The sequence below is a fragment of the Chironomus tepperi genome, unplaced genomic scaffold, assembly GCF_022539635.2.
Source record: "Chironomus tepperi strain 1889 unplaced genomic scaffold, CSIRO-AGI_Ctep_v1 contig_161, whole genome shotgun sequence".
NCBI classification, from domain to species: domain Eukaryota; kingdom Metazoa; phylum Arthropoda; class Insecta; order Diptera; family Chironomidae; genus Chironomus; species Chironomus tepperi.
Window position 1 is genome coordinate 726,773 of NW_027226283.1, and position 20,333 is coordinate 747,105.

The window sequence follows — 20,333 nt, forward strand, 5'->3', positions numbered from 1 at the left end:
GCCTCATTACCCAGCCCCGCTTATGATACACACAAGTTATGCAGCAACTCATTTTATTGATAACGATTACTTAAACGCATTACCAACTAATGCTCCAATAACGGTCATTTTAAATTTAAATAATATGTTTTCAAACATTGTTTTAAACTTCCAGGTGAAAACATTCAGTGTGCATTGAACATTGAGTGTAAAACATTGAACTTCATCATTATCCTATAATATTATATTTCAACTTAATTATAAAGGTACATAAGAGACAAAACAAGCAGACAGCCACCAATTTTATTCACGTGAATGGTTGGACAAAGTGAGTGATGAGCAGATATCCATCTTAGAAAATGAGCTAAATTCTCATTTTACATTAGTTTTTAGTAGACCCTTTTATTTTATTATTTTCTAAGAATTTTACTGAAAAAGTGTATTAAATCGTAAACGATGGCATCTCCACGGACGAGAAGATTGCTACAGGAACTAAAGAACGTTGATAATAATAATAAATGCTTCGAATGCAATACTCATAGTCCACAAGTAATAAATTTATTGAAAATCATTTTCATATGCTTTTCATGCTGATAATGAATTTTATCACAAAATTTACTTCCTATTATAGTGGGTCAGTGTCACTTATGGAATTTGGATATGTCTGGAATGCTCTGGGAAGCACCGTAAGTATTAATTATGCTTTTTTAATATCATTACACGTAAGCAAAAAAAAAATCTGTTATATTATGTGTATGATAATTTTTTACATAAAGTTTAATGCTACATCCTTTCTACAGGTGGATTGGGTGTTCATGTCAGCTTCGTGAGATCTGTAAGTAAATTAACTTTCTATTTGAAATAAGAAGTTTTATATCTTAATTAAATTATTATTTTATCACACGTTTTAGGTAACAATGGATAAATGGAAAGTATGTGAATATATTAATGCAAACCGAAGATGTATGTGTCATTGACAGTTTGACATTTTTTAGGATATAGAGTTAGAGAAAATGAAAGCTGGTGGAAATAGACAGGCGAGAGAATTTTTTGATTCGCAAGAAACATGGAATGAATCTGACAATATCAACAAGCGATACAATAGCTTAGCAGCAGCTTTATATAGAGATAAAATAACAACGCTGGCTGAAGGTCGAGATTGGGATATGCAAACTGCAAAGCAAAATATTGAAAAACAAAAGAAGAGCCTTCCGCAATCTAAAAGTACAGGTGCTATATCCAATTATCAAACGGATGAAGCAAGCTACCAAAATGCCAATGGTCGGCAAGTTTATGATCAAAAGGAACGCTTTTTTGATAGAATTCAAAATGAAAATGCAATGCGGCCTGATCATCTTCCTCCCTCTCAAGGGGGTCGTTATTCAGGCAAGTTGTCAAGTTTTTAACTTTCGTTTTTATCACGTCATTAACAAATGATTATAATTAAACAGGTTTTGGCAATCAAGCTTCGAATCCACCTGTTAGAAGTAATAGCGAATTTTTCAATATGGATAATACATGGTCGTCGTTTTCTTCAGGATGGAGCATGCTTTCTTCTAGTGCAACTAAAATTGCTCTGACTGCAAAAGATAATGCCGTAAAATATGGAAATATTGCTACTCAAAAAGTTAGTGTCTATCCTGATTATTTTATACCTAGAAGTATTTTTTGTATGATTTCCTTTTTTGTTACTTATTTCTTATGATTTTTATTTTGTTTTAAAAAAATTAAGGTGAAAGAATCAAATTTGCTAGACATTGCTGGTAAAGAGGTCACTCAATTGGCTTCTAAGGTCAGTTATTCTTTTGTTTTTGCTTTTATTATTTTTTGCGTATGACTCAAGCTCTCTTAAAGACTCTGATTCACAAAGATTAATCATAATTTGCGCAGGTTTCTGAATTGGGAAAGAAAGGGTTTGGTGGATTTGCAGGAGCAGGAACAGGAAGTTACAACGATATTGATAATAATACTGGCAACGATCAAGCAAATAAAGATGACTGGACTTTTCCTGAGAGCGATGCCAGTAACAATGGTAGTCATCAATCATAGTAAGTGACTCAAATTACTTAAATATTATTATTCAAGTATTAATTAAATGTTTTTACAGTCAAAACTACGATGACTCAGAGCCTAAACTGAAGGAATTTACTAGATCGGAGAGGACAGTAAAACGTGATACAAACATTTCCAGCGATTTCCAAAATTTAGATATCAAGTCGGGTGTTAAAGGGAGCACTAATGGAAACAGTAAAAAGGATAAAAACGACAAGGAAGATGATTTGTGGGACATGCTTAATAACTAAGTTAGCTCAAAGGAATTTCGCAAAGTTAGCAAAATCTATAAAAATATACATATTTATATCAATTTACTTTTGAAAAGAATCCTTTTATTTGTCTATGTAATTCATGTAATTCCATCTTATATACTTTTATTTTTAAACATTTAATTTTTTTTTTGTTAATAAACAAATTAATTAATGAGAAAATTAAAAGCCAACATTAAAAAGGAAAAATGAGAGAAAAGGGAAAAATCGTTCTTATGTGAATTTTTTTATTTTATAGGTATAATCATGAAATTCCAGTGTGTGTGTGGATGTTATTTTTTGATCCTTCAATATTATTCATTCATTCATTCAATGACAAGAGACAAAATATATTATTTATATATCATTGAAAAATTATAATCAATTTAATAAAGAGCAGCGTACATAGCTTAAAATCCGTGAACTTTGAGTTGATCCTGTTTCACTAAGCCCATTTTGGTCAAAAATTGGCAAATATTTTCACGTTGATCTCCTTGTAACTGTAAAACTTCACCGTATTCTGGATGTTCGATAACTGTTCCGTTGCAGGCAAATTCCTAAAGAAAGTTTTGGAAAGAGAAAGTTACAAATCATCATCTTCTTTTTCCTTAAATAATGCAAATTTTAATGCTTACTTTTTTGCATGTTCTTACAATCTTCTTGAGATCGTAATTTGTTGATAATCCTTGGACAGTTGTTAATGTCTTTCGACCGTTCCTTTGTTGAATTCTTATATGAACTAAACCGTCTTGAACATCTTCGTCTGTGCCCTTTATTGCATCTGCAAATGGGTCTATTAACGACGCAAAAAGATACAGAACATTAGATTGAAAATAATTCAATGAAAAAATATTTCCATGATTTACGAAAATCAGAATAATAAAATATGAGAAGGAGGTAATATAAACATGTCGTCCGACATTTTTTCTAGATTTTTCGCCAGACTTTTTCAAAATTTTCTTATTTATAGCCTATTGTTTACTCACCAAATGTATTTAAATTTTGTATGGACATACGAATATAGAATTGGCAATAAAATAAAATGATTTAGTTCCTCCGAAATTTGTAGCGATTGGGAGTAAGAAATTTATCGAAACGCGAACTTCTAAGACACACAGTCGAATGAAAAATTACAGAGGTTTTGTATATCATCCTCAAATATAAAGGTCGAAATTTCGACGGATTACACTTTTTATTTTCTCACGGAAATCCTCATGCTTTTTCTTAGAATTTCTTTAAATCAAAGTTATCTTTGACAAATTATTAAACAATTTATCTTAAAATTAAAATCAAAGATTGTTTAATTAACCAATTTTTAAAAATATATTTACATAAAAGAGAATTTAAAATTTACATGTTTGGTACATCACTAATATCAGTTGGATATACGATACAGCGCTTCTCAAACTATTTTCATCTACATCGCAAACAAATACTTTTATTTATTTAACAATACTGATACAAATTTGCAGTTTATAAATCCTAATAAGAATCAAAAAATATAATCTAATTGGAAAACATCGTGAAATAAATTTTTAATTCAAGATTTATTTTGTACACGCATGCTGGTCCGCGAAAAGAAGGTTGTGCAATCAGCATTAGATATGAATATCTTTAAAACATAAAACTTTTAAAATTCGCGATTTTATTAATTAATTAAGTAATAATAAGAACGTACTTAGAAATGCCATACAAATGGCAATAAATTAAACATGTGATACCAAAATTCTAATTGATTAATCAAGTGATTTTCCAAAAAACAAGAAACGCAACTTTCTAAAGTTTTGACAAAGAAGAAAGGTTTTAAATAATTAATAAAAATGGTTTTATCAGGAATAAATCCAGAAGATAGAAAGAGATATGAAGAACTCTTTAAGAAGCTAGACGTAAATAACAATGGAAAAATTGATCTTCATGATTTAAAAGCACAGTTAGGCTGCGAAAAATATGCACAAGTAAGTTTCATGTTTCATACGTTTACTCACATTTCTTGCCTAAATATTGATGATTTCATTACTTGGAATTATTAAAAACTACGCAAGCCTCTAGACGGAACTGAGTCATAATCTGGGTCATTAATGTTTATATTGATTTTTACTTTTTAGAGTTTTATTGATAAATCAGATCGAACATCCTCTGGAGATGTGTCATTGAACGAATTTATTCATTATTTGCAAGATCAGGAGAAAAATCTTAGATTACAATTCTCTCATCTAGACAAGAATCAGGATGGAAAAGTTGACCTTAAAGAAATGATCTCTTCATTTGAAGAGTTAGGAATTCAAATGGACTGCAACGAAGCAATGAAGTTATTCAATCGGTAAGTAAATGCTATTTTTAAATTTCTCGTATATTACTAATCTATGTAATCTATTAAAAATAGAATGGATCAGGATGGCAGTTTGTTTATCAGCTTTAATGAGTGGAGAGATTTTATGATATTAGCACCTTCGACTAATATCCATGACTTGATTAAATATTGGCGACATAGTACGGTAAGCTCTTTAAAAATTTATCGTAATCCATTGATACTAAAGAGAATGTGAAGAGTAAAGAGAATGTTTGTGAAAGAAATTATATATAACTAGTGTGGAAGTTCATTTGCATTAATATGACGTCACTGTATATAAGCAGCTGATTGAAAAAAATAATTGGAAACTCCATCGTGTAGCACACGTGAGAGTAATAAAACTGATATTTCGTGCCTTCAACTTTTTCATGTATGAGAAAAGTATAAACGAGACCAGAAATTAAACCAATTATTCAAGAGACATTTTCGATTTGTCTGTGGTTAATGTGAATTTGGTGATTTTTTGACTTATCAACATGTATGTATTGCCCCAACCTTCAAAAGAATGAATGAAAAATACAGTTTAATGCACACACCAAGGAAAAAATGAAAGAAATACATTTGTATAAGTGACATGTGCTGAAACCTAAAATCATTATTTGAAACACTAAGGAACGATACGGATGTATTTTATAATATAGGGAAATAATTTTTTTAAAATACATTTTAGTTGAAAAAATTTGTATAGTGCTTGAGACATAAAAATTGTTGTGTCCTTAACGAAACAAAATAAATTTGTGAAAGGAAGGAGAAGAATAAAAAAAATAGAAGTGGTGGAAATTTCTGGAAACTTCGATAGCATCGTGTATATAAATTAGCAAAAAAAAATTAGTTAAAATGGATAGATTACAGAGCAGTTATCAAAGATCTTGTGTGGTGATATCTGGTGATATTTTAGAAGACTGGAAATATGTATTTAGAGAATTAAAAACGAGGGTAGGTGTAAGTATTGTCAGTTTATGTGTCCATTAACAAGCCTAATCCAATTCATGTGAACTACCAATGACGAGTCTATGTTAAGTGTACTAATGAAATCGAAATGAAATCACACTTCGATGAAGAAGATATTTCCAGTTTTAATACTGAAGAATTCTAGTCATACAGAAGAAAATTCCGTATGAAAGCTATACGTCATCATTTGTTACTAATACTATTAAATGGATTATATACGTAACATTCAAATCACATGGTATTTAAGCATGCTGTATTGCTAATATAAAAAAAAATATAATGCTCAAAAAAACGTTATTTACTACTCATCTACAGCCCAAAATTTTTTCATTTATAAAATTGTGTACTTTCACCTCTTCACAATACTTTATTTCATTCAGCGTTATTTTATGTACAAGCCTCTGAAAAATACTTATTTTCATTATATATAATTTATGTAAGAATTTGACTATTTTTACGATTTAGATTTTCTTTCTTTCACAAATCATTCTCTGTTTGTTTAAAATTTGTTACTTTTTAGTGCATTTGAAATGTTAATGTCTTACATATCATTCATTCTTACAGTATCTTGACATTGGCGAAGATTTCAATGTACCTGATGATTTTACTCAAACTGAATTGGAGACAGGGAGATGGTAAGATTGACAGCGTCCGAAAAACAAAAACTGATAATAGCGTCATAATTACGTAAACTTAATGCGACAGGAGAACTTAAAAAACAAATTGTTTTTTTCGTTAATTTACCGTATTATCATGTTTATGACACTTCCCCAAATGAGGAATATGATGTATCACTAATCAAATATTTATTTTATTACTTGTTACTTTAGGTGGCGGCATCTGGTTTCCGGTGCACTAGCAGGTAAAATTAGATTAAATCAAAAACGTGTCATAAAATAATTACGATTTAATTTATTTAATTAAAATAGGAGCTGTATCAAGAACATCAACAGCACCATTAGATCGATTAAAAGTCATGCTCCAAGTGCATCATTCGAAACAAAGAATCTCAGAATGTTTTAAAGGGATGCTGAAAGAGGGAGGATGGCAAGGCTTATGGAGAGGAAATGGAATCAATGTAATTAAAATAGCTCCAGAAACAGCAATAAAATTTATGGTATATGAACAAGTAAAACAATTTATCAGAGGTCAAGAGAATCGTCCAATGTCAATTTTCGAGAGATTTGTAGGTATGTAATCATGATGATGATGTCGATGATGACAATAATAATAACAAAAGTTCTTGTTGATTAAAACGGGATTGTAAATACTTAATATGGCTTAATATACAAAAAATAAACTCATTATCTTATCATTTATAGCTGGTGCTGTCGCTGGTTGTGTGTCGCAGACAACAATATATCCCATGGAGGTTTTAAAAACTAGATTAGCACTTAGGAAAACTGGCCAATATAATGGCATGTTAGATGCAGCTAAAAAAATTTATGTACATGAAGGACTTAGAAGCTTCTATAGAGGTTATATCCCGAATATATTAGGAATAATTCCATATGCAGGAATAGATCTAGCCGTTTATGAGACACTTAAAAAGAAATACTTAAGCAATCATACAGATCAAGAAGTACCTCAAGTTTGGCTCCTATTAGCTTGTGGGAGTATTTCCTCTAGTCTGGGACAGTTCTGTTCATACCCACTTGCGTTAGTGAGAACACGATTGCAAGCACAAAGTAAGTATCAAAAAATGCGTCATATAAATGTATGACTTAGTCTAAATAACATCATAATATTTACAGCTGTGGCAACAACAAGCTTTAACGTAAATGTAGCGGGTATTTCATTTACACAACAAGGCAAAGTTCCCAAACAGGAACCTACGATGTCATCAGTGTTTAAGCAAATCATTCAAAAAGAAGGACCTGCTGGACTTTATAGAGGGATAACTCCAAATTTCGTGAAAGTACTTCCTGCCGTCTCTATTTCCTATCTAGTGTATGAACTTGTCAGTAATAAATTAGGCGTTAATATGACATAGATTCATTAACCTTATATAAAATTTAATAACTTATTATAGCTTAGAATTTTTAAAAATTATAAACAAGCAACCTTTCTCTCTCTCTCTCTATCAAACAAAAAAGTATTTTTTTTTTCAAACGTTTTTTTCCTTTGAAAGATGATAAACAAATAACATGTGAGACTTTTTCCTAGTTGCTATGCCAATTCCTGTACTTTTGAATATATATAAAAAAAGAAAAAAAAAACACACACAAATACTCTTCCCGTACATTGACTAGTGTGCTTGCATGGTGACGAAAAGCTTTTCCTTATATTTGGAATCTTTGAAAGAATATTGCATTAAATTATATAAGTAATTTGCCTGCAATCTTATGATAGATAATTAAATTAATACCTTACATCCAATATATCAAACTTTTAAGTTATTGACTATTCAATAAATACCTATGTAATCGAAACAAGGAAAGACCCAAAAAAATTGTTAGATTGTTATTCTGAAACAGAAGAAAACCTTAATTTAATTAGATATGGTAACAAATGTACTTTTCAAGACAAAAAAAAAATTAAATTAAATAAATTTTCAGACTTAAATCTTTCAATCAAATCAATACATTAATGGAATTTTATTTAATTTTAATTAAACGTCTACTTCAAAAGTTCATTATTATTTCTTTTATCGTCATTTAAGACATCTGTATCGTCGTTGCTCGACAGGTCCGCATAATACATCTCTCTCTTTTCAATGACGTGTTTTGGACTCAGTTCGTTATCAATACATACATTCTTATGAACTCGTCGGGAACGAACAGGCAAGCGAGTAATACTGAAACGATAAAAATAATGATCATGTACATTGATTTTGTGATTCACAATAGGATTTCCTCAATGACTTATTTTTTTTGGGGCTCGCACGCTGATTACGTCTACAATGATTACTATTTATAGATACCACCTTGATCATGAAATCTATGTATACATAGTTTTTTAACTGTATGTTACTACACACATCTTTTGAATATTTCAAAAATGTTGGTCGTAGTAAGCGTGCGACCCATTTTCAATGACTTTGAACATTAGTTGAAAAAAAAAAAATCCGTACCTTTTTCTTCGCAATAAACTTGCGTTATTAATGTCATTTGCTAAGGAAGTTTCTAAAATTCTATTTATATCTGGACTTGAATTTTCATTTTGTACAGTCATTGTTGTAATATTCATGCTATCGTTCATATTTTCATCAAAATCCAGTTTTCTGGCCCCGTCATTAGCTTTAATTGTATGCTGCTTATTTATAATAGTGGAAGTAGATGAAGTCGATGATGTGTCTGTGATAAGATTAGAGACTTTTTGCCTTAAAGTCTCAAGATCGTCGTCACTACATTCTTTAATGGGATCATCGAAGCTAAAATTGCTGCATGTCATTACTGAAGTTGCCATAGAATTAATCATAGTTAGATGATTTGTCTGAGATGAGGAAGTTGTGTCTTCACGTGGTGCATGATCGTCTATATCTGTTTCCCCTGAACTACTATCACTAGACTGAATACTTTGACTCGGCTCGGAATGCATTTTTTCACTTGTTAGATTATCGCTTATACTGTCTGATTTTGACATATCAGTAATATCATGATCTGTTTGTGTCTCAGCACTAACCAATCGTTTACATCTTTCGGATGATGAGTTTCTTGTAAAGGAAGATCCACTTCCCGTTCTCCTGTGTCTTTTCTTTAGTGGGTGTTTAATTGAATTTGTTTGATTTTGACTTACAACTGTTTTTGTTGTATTTCCATTAAAATGTACATACATAGACGATTTCTCAATCGGAGGACTTGTTGGCGACGATGGAGATGGGGAATTGAGTTCACTTGAAATTGAAGGATAGAGTGTAATCTTTTTACGGCTAAATTTATCAAACTGCTGCTTTTTGAAGTAACTGATTTGATTCTTGTAGAACTTGTTTGAGCCATAATGCTTCTCACGGTCTGCAATTTCCCGCTCTCTTTCCTCTAGCTGCGCGAAACAAGATGTTAGTTCTAAGTACAAATTATTTGTCCTCTCCAATTTTCGTTCATAAATTAAACGAATATCCTTAGCATGCTTCCATTCCTCTTGACGTTTGCGAATTAAATCTCTTTCGTATTCATATACTCTTGTACTATTATTAACTTGTGTTATTAGCTTATCATTAATTTCTTTTTGCCAGGTTTTTTGTAGCGTTTCATAATTATCATTATATTTACTAAGTATCTCTGCTCCAGCTATTTCAAGATGAGATAAAATGATTTTAAATGATGGCCGATTTTTAGGCTTAACACTCCAGCACTGTTTAATCAATAGGGAATAGCCCTCAGGAGCATTGGTCGGAATAGGTAGATTTAATGAGTAGTTTCCTACTCCCCAAATTATTGCAGATGTATCGAAATTTTTGTATGGAGTCTCACATGTCAATAACTCCCATAAAACGACTCCATATGACCATACATCAATACGTTCTGAACACAGTTCATTTCTTATTACTTCGGGTGCCATCCATGCGACTGTAAATAAAAATTAAGACAATAAAAGTCAAAAATAAATCTCATTGATAATAAACAAGTCATTCCACTGATGTTGTCCAATATTTAAACTGGAATGAGGCTGTTTAAACTCAATGCAAGGAGTTCGAAGATCCCTAATATACATTTTAAGGCAATGAGTAAGGGTCATAAAAAAACCTTTGGCTATTCTGATGATTGAGATCAAGAGCTAAGCTAGGGTGTTCGCGGCCAATGATTGTTTAGTGAGTGAGGGTGCTAGGGTACCAGACCACTGCACTCAATAGACCTCCATCTTATAATGGGATCAGAACCACTCCTATGAGCCTTTAGGCTACTATGACTAATGATTCGAAAATGGACTATTTCTCCTACCGAGTCTCGAACCCATGACCGCTTGGTCGGTATCACAATAATTAGGTACCGAAGTACGAAACCATTCCGCCACCGAGCCAACTCGACTCTCATGGGTCATATAAAGTTAGACGTCATCAGTTAATGATTCTAAAAATAAATTACATACCTGTTCCACAGAAACTCATTTTCGTGCTTATTAATCCGTTCCATTCTCTGCATGTTCCAAAATCAGAAATCTTTATAGTTTCATTTTCTCCAATCAGAATGCTATAAAGATAGACAAGAAATAAATAAAGTCTATATAATGCTTATTATCAATGCTTATTTACTTTGGTGATTTTAAATCGCGATGTATTATCTTGTGTGAATGTAAATAGCTCATCCCAGTAGCTGAAAGAATTTATATTGTTGATAATGCTTTGTGAGTTATTTGATATTGAAATAATTACCGATTTGCTTAGACCAAGACACAACTCTCGAAGGAGTAATGATTTTCGATCCTTCCTTCAATAGCTGATTTAATGCGCCATAAGCACAAAATTCCATAATAATTGCATATACAGGAGATTGTGTGCAAACTCCACTATAAAGAAACATTACAAATGTTAGTTATAGACACAATATGAAATGTATAGTATGTAGGTATGCACAGCTACATGAGAAACTCACAGAAATTTGACAATGTTGTCATGATCAAGGTTCTTTAAATGCTTTATGTTAGTCTCATGTAATTCTTTAACTTTTTTAATTGCCACAATTTTACTGCTGATTTTTCCTGAAAATACTGCTCCTTGTGCTCCACTTCCGATCCATTCAATGTCTAAAAAAAGGTTTTGCAATGAAGAAGAAAACCAAAACAAAATGAATTTCATAATTTTCACCGTACCTGATATGATTTCGAAAGGTATTTCCCATCCATCCGTAGCTTGTTTTTTGTCAATATCAAACATATATGATTTTCCAATAAGAGATAGAACAGGCTTCATACAGCCAAAAATCCTCCAAACATTCTCACCCCATCCAATTTGTTTTGAATTGGTCGGGTCACTGGTTGTTTTGCATATCTTTATGTCGTAGTCCATTTTTATTTTTTACTACAAAAAAAATTTATTGATTTTCATGTACGCACAAATATTATTAGCAACTTGTGTAAAATACCTGATTCTGATGTCCTTAATGATTATCACTGTTATTATTTTAATGTTTAAACTGAAGCATTGCAGGAAGCAAGCAGGAAAAATTAATACGAAAGAGATTTTATTAAATATTTTCTTTTTGAGTGTTTTATTTTTTGTAATGAAAGGTTGCACGCAGGGGGTCAGACATGCTTATGGAAAGTATCATGTTATCCTCTTCTTACAATTCAAAATTTGAGTATGTCGTTACTATATGCTGTAAACTGTTCACTGTCGGAATTTTGTGTACATCCTTAATGTTCTGATCACGTGATTAGGTATTTTTATGCTGTATCTTTTAAGGAAGCTTGGTAACATCCCACTGGACATGATTTAATTAAATTCAATATTCCTTACCACTTAGTACTGCAAATTGCTATGAATTGATAATTATGCCGCTTATTAATAGACAATAAGGATTAAAACTGACAAGCACTGTATAGGAACTGTGTTATCAAGACTATGTTATACTTATGTTATGCCATGTTGTACTCAATAACGGAATTAAAAGGATCATGCGTAAAATGGATGATAACACAATTTACACTATTGATTCTTCCAGAGCAGGCATTAAATTATTAATAAATACCTAGTAAAAAATTTATGAAGACATTTTATAGTCATTTTAATGCTGATTTTATGATTGCTGATTAATAAATTTAAAATCGATAAAAATTGATATTTTTTCCCACAGATCAAGTCGCGGATAGGGAATGTTCGTAGTTACGTAACTTTTAGGATCTACAAGAGTACTGTCCAATAAACTGTCTTACATGGTTCCTTGGTCGAAGGCGCGCGCGGGCCCATTTCCGCATTTAGAGTTCGTTGAAATCTGAATCTGCCTTTAGGTTACTTCTGCCAGTTTCTAATTCCAAGTACTTTTGCATCGCTGCTCACACGGCAATCCCATGAGCTCTTGGGTCTACCTGAAGATCTCTGTCCAAAAAACACCTTGGTGGTAAGCCATGATCGAAACTGAACACGGCATGCGATTCAAGGCAATGCTAAAAAAAATGGCAGTAAACTTATGTGTCGCGGCACACAATTTAGACAACACTGGTTTGCAATAATGCTACTACTGAGCTACACATTTTTATTCACGAATTAATCAGAAAACGTGTACGACAGAAGGAGAGAGGAGGAGATCTTAAAATCATTTTTTTGTCGTTACGTAATTTACGAACGTCCCCTTACCTGATTAATGAAGAATCAAATTGATAATTTAATTAAAATTTTGTTCCTTAGCTTCTGCCTTTGTTATTAACTTCCTTAAATTTTAATAGTTTCTGCGTAATATCTTGCAGACATGTTGTGATTGGTTGAATTTCGCAAAAGGACATCACGGATTTATTTAGTTGCTTAACAACATACAGCAGCACATTTTCTTCTTCCAAAAAAAAAAAAATGTCTTGGATATACTAGCATGACCTAGGTCACATTTATCTTTGTTCAGAAACGTTTCTATTAACATTTTGCTTGAAAATATGTATATGTGCAAATTAAATCAGTTTTATTGTGATGACGCTGAAATCTTCAAGCCATAACTATAAATAACATAAGGTAGGTTGCCGGTAATTCCAGTTTGTGTTGTTCGCTCTTTTGCTATTTTAAGATAATTTTTTTGATTCAGCATAGTTGTGTTAGCAATGGATTTTGGACTGGATGTTAAGGTATCTAATCGCATGTATAAAAATTAACTAATTTATTCCCGATTTCTCAAGCTTTAAATTCATTACACAAAGGTGAATACGGCGATCGAAATGTGAGAGGATAACTCTTTAACATTCTCGAAAGTTTTTTATTTTTAAGTTTCTTTGGAAACCAATTCGCTTATCATCATAATCGTCCATTTATTAAAATGATAAAATATAACTTTTTCACATGTCTTGAGTGACTAGACTTTTTTGTTTTTTGTGCTTCAAATCCGGAATAGAGTTCAATACTTATTAATGTCTAAAATTAAAATTGATGCTTAATGATTCAAGCATTTATTATGGTCTAAAAAAGCGGAAAAATTAAGATTTGAGTTATTCTGTTAATTATGATAGTGCAACCTTTAGACCAGTCAGAGTTGTCAGATAGGTGCCTGTGAGTAGGTGCCTAGCTGTATCATGGTAGCTTTTGACTTTGCCTAGGCGTTACCTATGGAAAGGCAAACAAGTTTGCCTACTTGTAGGCTTACCTAGCCAAAGGCAAAATCTAGACAAAGGCACTGCCTAGCCAAAGGCAATAGTTTTTGCGTTTTTGCGTGTAATTTGAGTAGGTGCGTGATTTTTTCTCATTTTTACAAAAATCACCAGGCACCTACCTAAATCTATGCTAGGTTTGCCTAGGCATAGGCATGCCTATTATAAGCCGTGCCTAGGCAAAGGCAAAAACTATTGCCTTTGGCTAGGCAGTGCCTTTGTCTAGATTTTGTCTTTGGCTAGGTAAGCCTACAAGTAGGCAAATTTGTTTGCCTTTCCATAGGTAATGCCTGTGATAGATTTTTGCCTTTTATAGCAAATTGATAGGTGACAACTCTGAGACCAGTGATGGACAACCTCAGTGCCTCGAAATGCTATGTGATCTGCGATTTTTTTCAAGAAAACCAAAACTCGACAAAACTCAGTTTTGAATAGATAAAGTTTGAAAATTTCTTGAAATTACAAATCTAGTGCTACCTTTTTGATTTTTTGGAGCTGAAGAAGATCTTGATGCCAAATGAAAATAATGTTGAACAGACTTTGTCTCCTATAAAAAATTTGGTTTGATTTGGTGTGGCGCGAAAGATTTTCTATTCAATTCGGCACAAATGTTCATTGCAACCAATTGTCTGTCGTGGATAATTTGTGCCGATCGGGTGATGAGTACTTTATTACATAAAGGGTTGTCCACCACTGTTTTAGACAATGATAGGCTGATCATCAGCTTTTGACCATAATCCAGCCAAAAACTGTTCAAATCTCACCAATATTGCGTATACAGACAGATAAAGAATATATCTCATAAATCCGGAACTATTCAAGAAAATACTAAGCAGATGGTCAACCTAACCATGATTGAATAAATTTCAAAAAATCAACAATATTTCCGTATAGTGATGCTTTGTTGTTGAAGATACATCCTTTTTTAACAATTTAACTACGACGGTCAGAGACTCAACTAAATATTTCAAAGTGAATGAATTAAAGTTCAACCCTTCTTAGTAAAGAAGGAAGACTCGTTTTTGAATTGCTCAAAATAATAAAATTAAAATTATAATATGCAGATTGCCGTAGGAATAGGAATAGGAATAAACAGAATCAGCAAAATATTTTTTGATGGTCTATTTCAGTTTGTGCTTTACTCTGTCCAGCAAAAATTCTTTCGGAAAATTGTCTACTTTTGAGGAGTTTTTGAATAAAATTAAATAGGAGATGCTGAAAAAAGCACTAATTAGTGTGCAGTAAATATTTTAATTCATTGATGGTGTAGTTGGTGAAGATTAGCAGAGATTGTGGTTATTTTCTTAAGTCTTTCCAATATTTAATTTATTCTTGGATATCATAATCAACTTATGTATTAAGGTAGTTTAACATCACATAGCATTCAGTTATTTTGGATGAAGTAATTTTGTCAATTTTATGTGTTCAGTGCTCAAAATATGTGAATGGATTGATTTATTTTATATCCACCCGATCGACACTCTTTAAGAAGGCTCCGATAAACTTGTTCAATTAACATCAAATGGAACTTGTTTATTTTTGGCAGTCATATCCCGAGTGGACAAAAATACGTTACAATTAGTTGATGACCAGTTAATGTTTAATTCATATTGGATATGGGCGCCAAAAATAGACGACTTCCATATGATTAGTTTCTATTGATCTGTGAATCGTAGGTCCGACTTCCATTTGATGTTAATAAAATTTGTTCAGTGGATCCTTAAAAGTTTAGTGGCAGAGCCTTTTTTGTTTGTGTCTTTCGAACCAGAAGAAAACATCAAAATATCAAATAAAAATCAGATTAAAAATAAGTAATTATTTTCAAATGATTAAATAAAAAGGCAAATAAACTGATTCTGCAAATATTTGGGTCTCAATCAAATTAAAATGTATGTAAAGTAACGATATTTGCTGAAATCTGTTAAAGATATTTTAATTTAGCGCTATAGCACTCTGAAAATGCAGAAAAACCGGCAAATCTCAATAACACTTTCGACAATTCCAACACGCAAGTCGAGCACGCCACGAATATAAAAATTAAAGTTACAGAAACGGCAATTTAGTATCATAGAAAAATAAAATCATCTCGAGATTAAGCATAAAAAAAAAATCGTTGTATGTACCATTTTTTATTTGGATATGAAGAGTCGGTACACACATTTTTTATTCCCGAATCTATTTAATACTGTCGTGAGAAAGTTTTTTTGTTCCTCATTGGCATATAAAGGATTTTTTATGACAATTAGGAAAATAGACAAAAAAATTTAAATTTTTCGAAAGATATACCTGAAAGTGAAAACAAAGCAAATAAGTTTATGCAAATGAACATTTCATTTTGAAAAAAAGAAAAAAAATTCTCACAATGCACGATGTGTATAGGGTATTTGTATTGTGATGGTTAGAGGTATGATGATAATGTTGTCGCGCGATCCCTTAGTACAATTTAGCTTTGCTTTTTCTCTCCGATCCGAGTATCTTCGCTTAATATTCTATTGTTTGATGCAGATGGAGAACAATGAAAAATGAGAAAACTATGCATATACTTTTATTACGGCATTATATTATAATGCCCATGTTAGAGGAAAAAAGCAGCAGCACCCTTTTCTAAGATTTTTATCCCTCGTATAGTGTGAGCAAAAAGGAATCTTCACTTTTACTCATCGCGTATGCAAATGAGAATCTTTTTTTTTTTTGCTTCTCGTAGATGATTACCAATCCTTTTATATTGAAAACCCAAGAAAGATCACAGGAAAGGGAAACAGAAGATTGGTGAGAATATTCTAAATTCATTTCCTAGTTTCGTTTTTTTTTATCGTTTTTTGTTGACGGTGACGGTTAACATTTTTTTTATTAAGCATGATCAGCAACTGCATGATGTTGATAAAAAAAATTGTTTCAGGTAAACATCCTCACAACTTTCAATTATTAACAATTTTTTTTGTTCTTCCATCCCTACATACAGCGGAATTAGAATTGTAGAACAAAAGACCAATTATGAATTTGTTGAAAGTAATGACACCTGTGCTGTGTTGTGCTTTAGAAATCTAAAGTAATTCACTAAATCATTTATTAACCCTTTTAATACGATTTTTAATTTCCTTACGCAGACTTACGCATAAAATTATGAATCTATAGATTATTGATAAAAGAAGTAGAAATATGAATTGCATTGTATCGATACATAAATTATAGTTCGATTATAGTCTTGTTGATGTACACAAAAAATCTATAAACTTATTGTCTGCATTATTAGAAATATCAAAAAGGGGAATAGAGTCTCTATATTGTAAGAAACAAGGAAGGTTTTACTTTCTTAGGGGTTATACTCGACACCTGCATATATATTTTATTGCATAGACTCTTTTGCAGAAATACAAAAGACTAATGATAGAATTCTTTTCATTTATTGTTGCTATTATTGAATTCTGAATTGTTCACGTGTCGATACATTTTATTTTCTACCGCAATTCTAAGATAACAATGACTACAATAACAAGAATGAAAGTAGAATAAACAAATCCTCAATATTCGCATTGAAATCTTAATAAATTTGCAATAAAATATAGTTTAATTGGAGTCGTCACCTTTTTTTTGTATGCCTTTATTTAGCAGATAATCTTTATTTGACGGAAAGTTTGTGACTCTTCATTTGGCACAATTTAGAAAGGAATTGAGATGCAACAAACTTTGCCGGATATTTTGAAACTGGAATTTCATTTGATATTCACAAATACTGTTGATATATGCAGATATGGCGGATTCAAAGAGATTTTGATAGGAAAGGAACTTTTGAAGGATCATTTATTTGTAACGTATTTCTTATTCCTAACAGACAAAGATTATGCTAATGAATATGCTCAAATATGTACAGTTTCAACGATTAATTTGGTAAGCATGTTATCTGTCTTTTAGGATATTACTACATTTTTTTATCATTCAGCTTCTGAACCTTCTATCTCTAGACTTACTAACTTACTTACTTCGCTGGTCGATTGTGATCCATGGTCTCACTCCGATGGCGCTTAAAGCCGGTTCTATCGCTGGCCAAAACCAAATGCAATACCATCACTAGACTCACTATCTGCATAATTTTAAAGATTACTGTTTGAAAAATTTTAACCCGAGCAGCACAATGCGACGAACTGCATTTTCACCTTAAAAATATCAAAATCAGTTTTCATGTTGCCGTCAAAGCTACTTTGCGTCTCATCGATAATACGGCGACCTAGTGGTTTCGAGAACACTTTGTACTAGTGGTCGGAAATCTATGAACTACCAAAAATTTTTGGAAATGCCTTGAACCGCGTACGGTTTTAATCAAGGCTTAACATCAAGTTGTGTCCCGAAAAATATAAGGTTGTCCATCACTGCATGGTACTGTTCGGGTGATCTATTTCATTCATAAACACGAATAAAATTCCCCGGTAAAAGGAATGTCCTCTAATTCTTTAAAAAGAAATCTTTAACATCGCAAACCTAATAAGTGAACAATCCCGAAGGATATCCGCGAAACAATTTCAAAAGAAACAGGCTCTTGACAAACTCTTGTCTTTTAATTTATGCAACTTAATAAATATTTTTAGCTGTCATGTAATGTCGTTTGTGTCTTTCGTAATGATCCAGTAATTGCAAATATAATGATATAAGAAGATATAAATAAATCAAAGTAAAAGGTTCATTTTTATATCAAAAGATTAGTAAATAAATTCATAAAAAAGTGACAGAGGATAGTTTCTAATTATCAATTGCTAAATTCGTAAAAATTAAAAAAAATCAGCACAAACTAGTTTGTTGATCATGTTTTATTCAATAAAATATTATTGGACAAGGTGAATAGTATCTAAAAAGGAAAAGTTGAATGTGTTCAAAATAGAAAGATCAGTATGCAAATATTATTCAAAATTCAAAACATATTTCCATGCATAAAGTATTTGCAACTTAATCATATTTCGAAGCAATTTACATTTCAACCTGTTTTAAGATTTTAGCGAAGAAGTCTTTCTCTAAAATTGAAAATTGCTTTAAAAAAAAGTGTATTAAGTCCGAAAAACTTTTAAACAGAGAAAAAAAGGTTAACGAACGCCGCACTGTTATACCTGACAAAATAAAATATCAAATTTTTCATGATCTATAAAAATTTAAACTTTGGGTGAATGGACTCTTTCGTTTCCTTTTTAATGCTCCTAAATTAGTCTCACGATACAGAATAAAACAAAAATTGTTAAACGATATTAGTTATAGTAATATTATCTTTTATGTATTATTTAAAGCACATGGAAATACCATGTGTAAATCAACACTCAGAGATGAATTGTATTAATGCATGCATCTTCACAGCATTGTCCACATGCTTCAATTATTTAAATCATTTCAGCTTCCATTAAGTGGAATGTGTGAGAAAGTATAGGAAATCCTTTCGAAAAGGAAGTGAATTTAAATATTAGAACTTCACTTTCTCTTCCTTAAAAGTCATAAGTTCATTTAACAAATGACACCATACATAAACATTCAATCTGTTGGATATAACAAATTAAAAAAAAAAAAAAATATTCTAAATCATTAATTAAATATGCTCATAACTTAAATATTTTGTGGACTTGAGAAAATTTCCATAAAATTAATTCTTAATATGATGAGGTGGACAGTCTGTTCTTTGATTTGAATTAGACATGTGTTTATTAATAATCTAATACTTTATAACTTCCTATTAGGTATTTTGAAATAATATTTTCGTCCTCAAGAACATAAGTTTTAATAATTAATTCTTTTGTTAAAGATCATCCTTTGTTCCTTCCTTTAAATACGAATGGCTTAACAAAACGATCCCTTATGGATGCAAATCTGTTGTTTTGTGTGAAATTGTCATTCACGGAATCAGTATCTAAATTGTGATGATTTGCAAAATATATGACTTAAAGATCTTTGATGGAAGTTAACTTTCAATATTTATCGCAGCAAAATTTTTTGAAATGTCATGAACCGACACGAAGAATAAAAGATTGCACACCACTGATCTAATGGAATTGAAAGATTATCAGTATTGCCATTAATAATAAGAAGTTTATTGAGAGCGGCAAAATGCAGCGAAAAGGGTCGAAATCAGCCGTTACGGTATCGACAGACCAACTTCGCGACTTGTTGTTTAAGTATGCAGCATTATTAATCATGCTTTGTCTATCAAAATGATGATTCCTAATAATTTATCAAGAACCAAACGTTGCAATCTTTAAAATTCTAGGAAGTCTCGAAATCCTAGAATTTTCATTGCATTGAGTAATCAAGCGCCTTAATCAATAATAAATCTGACAAACGAAGACTTAACTGAAATTTAGAAATAATATCTGCAGAAGTAAATCTGAGAATCAACAAACGATAGATCCCAATTCAGACGTCACCTATGGAAGGTCATGGATCACAACTGATCTTTACATCCAACGAAGTCTGTAAGTCATTAAGTAAGTAAGAAACAAGCCAAACTTAAAGTACAATTTGATTTCTTTATTTTTGAGCATATTAACAAACATTAT

At 31.4% G+C, this 20,333-nt stretch overlaps 4 protein-coding genes across 5 annotated transcripts; 2 read left to right on the forward strand and 2 right to left on the reverse strand.

Annotated features, from left to right (window-relative positions):
* Positions 1-326: 326 nt before the first annotated feature.
* On the forward strand, positions 327-2,510 carry ArfGAP1 (ADP-ribosylation factor GTPase-activating protein 1). Of its 2 annotated transcripts, XM_070637384.1 has the most exons (9): positions 328-528; positions 611-665; positions 780-814; positions 891-911; positions 975-1,365; positions 1,431-1,606; positions 1,712-1,771; positions 1,870-2,027; positions 2,087-2,510. In XM_070637384.1, the coding sequence occupies exons 1-9, from the start codon at positions 436-438 to the stop codon at positions 2,280-2,282; spliced, it is 1,185 nt and encodes a 394-aa protein (XP_070493485.1). In that variant the 5' UTR covers positions 328-435; the 3' UTR covers positions 2,283-2,510. The 2 variants fall into 2 exon arrangements, with proteins under 2 accessions (XP_070493486.1, XP_070493485.1); XM_070637385.1 differs by lacking the exon at positions 1,712-1,771 and having other exon boundaries at positions 327-528.
* On the reverse strand, positions 2,345-3,429 carry eIF1 (eukaryotic translation initiation factor eIF1). The gene is made up of 3 exons (XM_070637386.1): positions 3,269-3,429; positions 2,918-3,075; positions 2,345-2,839 (listed from the first exon to the last, which is right to left on the reverse strand). Exons 1-3 carry the CDS (start codon positions 3,294-3,296, stop codon positions 2,693-2,695), a joined length of 333 nt encoding a protein of 110 aa, XP_070493487.1. The 5' UTR covers positions 3,297-3,429; the 3' UTR covers positions 2,345-2,692.
* Positions 3,430-3,878: 449 nt separating this feature from the next.
* Positions 3,879-7,614, forward strand: SCaMC (Short Calcium-binding Mitochondrial Carrier). The gene is made up of 8 exons (XM_070637134.1): positions 3,879-4,237; positions 4,388-4,602; positions 4,666-4,777; positions 6,148-6,218; positions 6,414-6,445; positions 6,513-6,773; positions 6,906-7,271; positions 7,338-7,614. Exons 1-8 carry the CDS (start codon positions 4,103-4,105, stop codon positions 7,574-7,576), a joined length of 1,431 nt encoding a protein of 476 aa, XP_070493235.1. The 5' UTR covers positions 3,879-4,102; the 3' UTR covers positions 7,577-7,614.
* Positions 7,615-8,143: 529 nt separating this feature from the next.
* wnd (Mitogen-activated protein kinase kinase kinase 13 wallenda) lies at positions 8,144-11,759 on the reverse strand. Its single transcript, XM_070637132.1, has 8 exons — positions 11,604-11,759; positions 11,332-11,539; positions 11,115-11,265; positions 10,895-11,028; positions 10,775-10,835; positions 10,612-10,712; positions 8,657-10,091; positions 8,144-8,380 (listed from the first exon to the last, which is right to left on the reverse strand). Exons 2-8 carry the CDS (start codon positions 11,525-11,527, stop codon positions 8,203-8,205), a joined length of 2,256 nt encoding a protein of 751 aa, XP_070493233.1. The 5' UTR covers positions 11,528-11,539; positions 11,604-11,759; the 3' UTR covers positions 8,144-8,202.
* Positions 11,760-20,333: the final 8,574 nt, after the last annotated feature.

What these genes read in the sequence shown, in the direction of transcription:
- ArfGAP1 (XM_070637384.1), top strand. Translation starts at nt 436, where the DNA reads ATGGCATCTCCACGGACGAGAAGATTGCTACAGGAACTAAAGAACGTT. An exon ending in TAACAATGGATAAATGGAAA is followed by an intron (nt 912 to 974) that starts GTATGTGAATAT and finishes GACATTTTTTAG; the next exon opens with GATATAGAGTTAGAGAAAAT. An exon ending in TCACTCAATTGGCTTCTAAG is followed by an intron (nt 1,772 to 1,869) that starts GTCAGTTATTCT and finishes TAATTTGCGCAG; the next exon opens with GTTTCTGAATTGGGAAAGAA.
- eIF1 (XM_070637386.1), bottom strand. Translation starts at nt 3,296, where the DNA reads ATGTCCATACAAAATTTAAATACATTTG. An exon ending in ACAAAATTTAAATACATTTG is followed by an intron (nt 3,076 to 3,268) that starts GTGAGTAAACAA and finishes CGTCGTTAATAG; the next exon opens with ACCCATTTGCAGATGCAATA. An exon ending in TTGTAAGAACATGCAAAAAA is followed by an intron (nt 2,840 to 2,917) that starts GTAAGCATTAAA and finishes AACTTTCTTTAG; the next exon opens with GAATTTGCCTGCAACGGAAC.
- SCaMC (XM_070637134.1), top strand. Translation starts at nt 4,103, where the DNA reads ATGGTTTTATCAGGAATAAATCCAGAAGATAGAAAGAGATATGAAGAA. An exon ending in AATATTGGCGACATAGTACG is followed by an intron (nt 4,778 to 6,147) that starts GTAAGCTCTTTA and finishes TCATTCTTACAG; the next exon opens with TATCTTGACATTGGCGAAGA. An exon ending in AATTTTCGAGAGATTTGTAG is followed by an intron (nt 6,774 to 6,905) that starts GTATGTAATCAT and finishes TATCATTTATAG; the next exon opens with CTGGTGCTGTCGCTGGTTGT.
- wnd (XM_070637132.1), bottom strand. Translation starts at nt 11,527, where the DNA reads ATGGACTACGACATAAAGATATGCAAAACAACCAGTGACCCGACCAAT. An exon ending in ACCTTTCGAAATCATATCAG is followed by an intron (nt 11,266 to 11,331) that starts GTACGGTGAAAA and finishes ACCTTTTTTTAG; the next exon opens with ACATTGAATGGATCGGAAGT. An exon ending in GTCTTGGTCTAAGCAAATCG is followed by an intron (nt 10,836 to 10,894) that starts GTAATTATTTCA and finishes AAATTCTTTCAG; the next exon opens with CTACTGGGATGAGCTATTTA.